Below are 597 nucleotides of genomic sequence, written 5' to 3'. Positions count from 1 at the left end.
TCACAACTCCTCCTAGGGCAGAGGGGCCGCATCAGCCCACCGCCCCTCCTGGGGGCCCCGTCCCCACTGTGTCAGCCTGCCGCCCCTCCTGGGGGCCCCGTCCCCATGGGTCCCGGGCCTAGTACTGGCATGGTGGTGGCGGCGGGCGGGCTGTGGGCCATCTCCAGCTCCAGCTCAGCGTCCAGCTCGGCGTCCTCGCGTGCCTCCTTGTTGCTCTCCTCCAGGTGCTTCATGAGCACGGCCACCACCACGTTGACCAGCACGAACTGGGCGACCAGCACGAAGGTGACGAAGTAGACAGGAGAGATGACAGGCAGGTAGCTGAGGCAGTGCTTGTCCTCACGCGCACACTCTCGGAGCGTGTCCTGGGGGTGGCAGGGCCCCTTTGTCTGCCACCCCATCTCTCGGTGGCCCAGCACCAACCCTGGAGACCCCCAAGCCCCACACCCTCCGGGGAACCCCCCAAGCAGCCCCTGAGCCCTCGCCTGACCCTGGGTAGCCCCTCAAGGCCCCTGCCCCCTGGGGGACCCCCCCAAGTGACTTGTAAGCCCCCGCCTGACCCTGGGTAGCCCCTCAAGGCCCCTGCCCCCTGGGGGA

At 69.2% G+C, this 597-nt stretch overlaps 1 protein-coding gene across 1 annotated transcript in view; it reads right to left on the bottom strand.

The window, feature by feature from the left end:
• Positions 1-597, bottom strand: part of CACNA1H (calcium voltage-gated channel subunit alpha1 H) — a 31582-nt gene that overhangs the window by 2495 nt on the left and 28490 nt on the right. The window contains exon 32 of the mRNA XM_023728541.1: positions 126-365. Within this exon, the coding sequence (XP_023584309.1) occupies positions 126-365 (240 nt within the window). The remainder of the gene's footprint in view (positions 1-125; positions 366-597) is intronic.

This window comes from Trichechus manatus, unplaced genomic scaffold (genome assembly GCF_000243295.1).
Source record: "Trichechus manatus latirostris isolate Lorelei unplaced genomic scaffold, TriManLat1.0 scaffold00024, whole genome shotgun sequence".
In the NCBI taxonomy this organism is placed as follows: Eukaryota; Metazoa; Chordata; class Mammalia; order Sirenia; family Trichechidae; genus Trichechus; species Trichechus manatus.
Note: the sequence above shows the minus strand (reverse complement) of the source record. Positions and strands in the feature narration are given on the sequence as shown.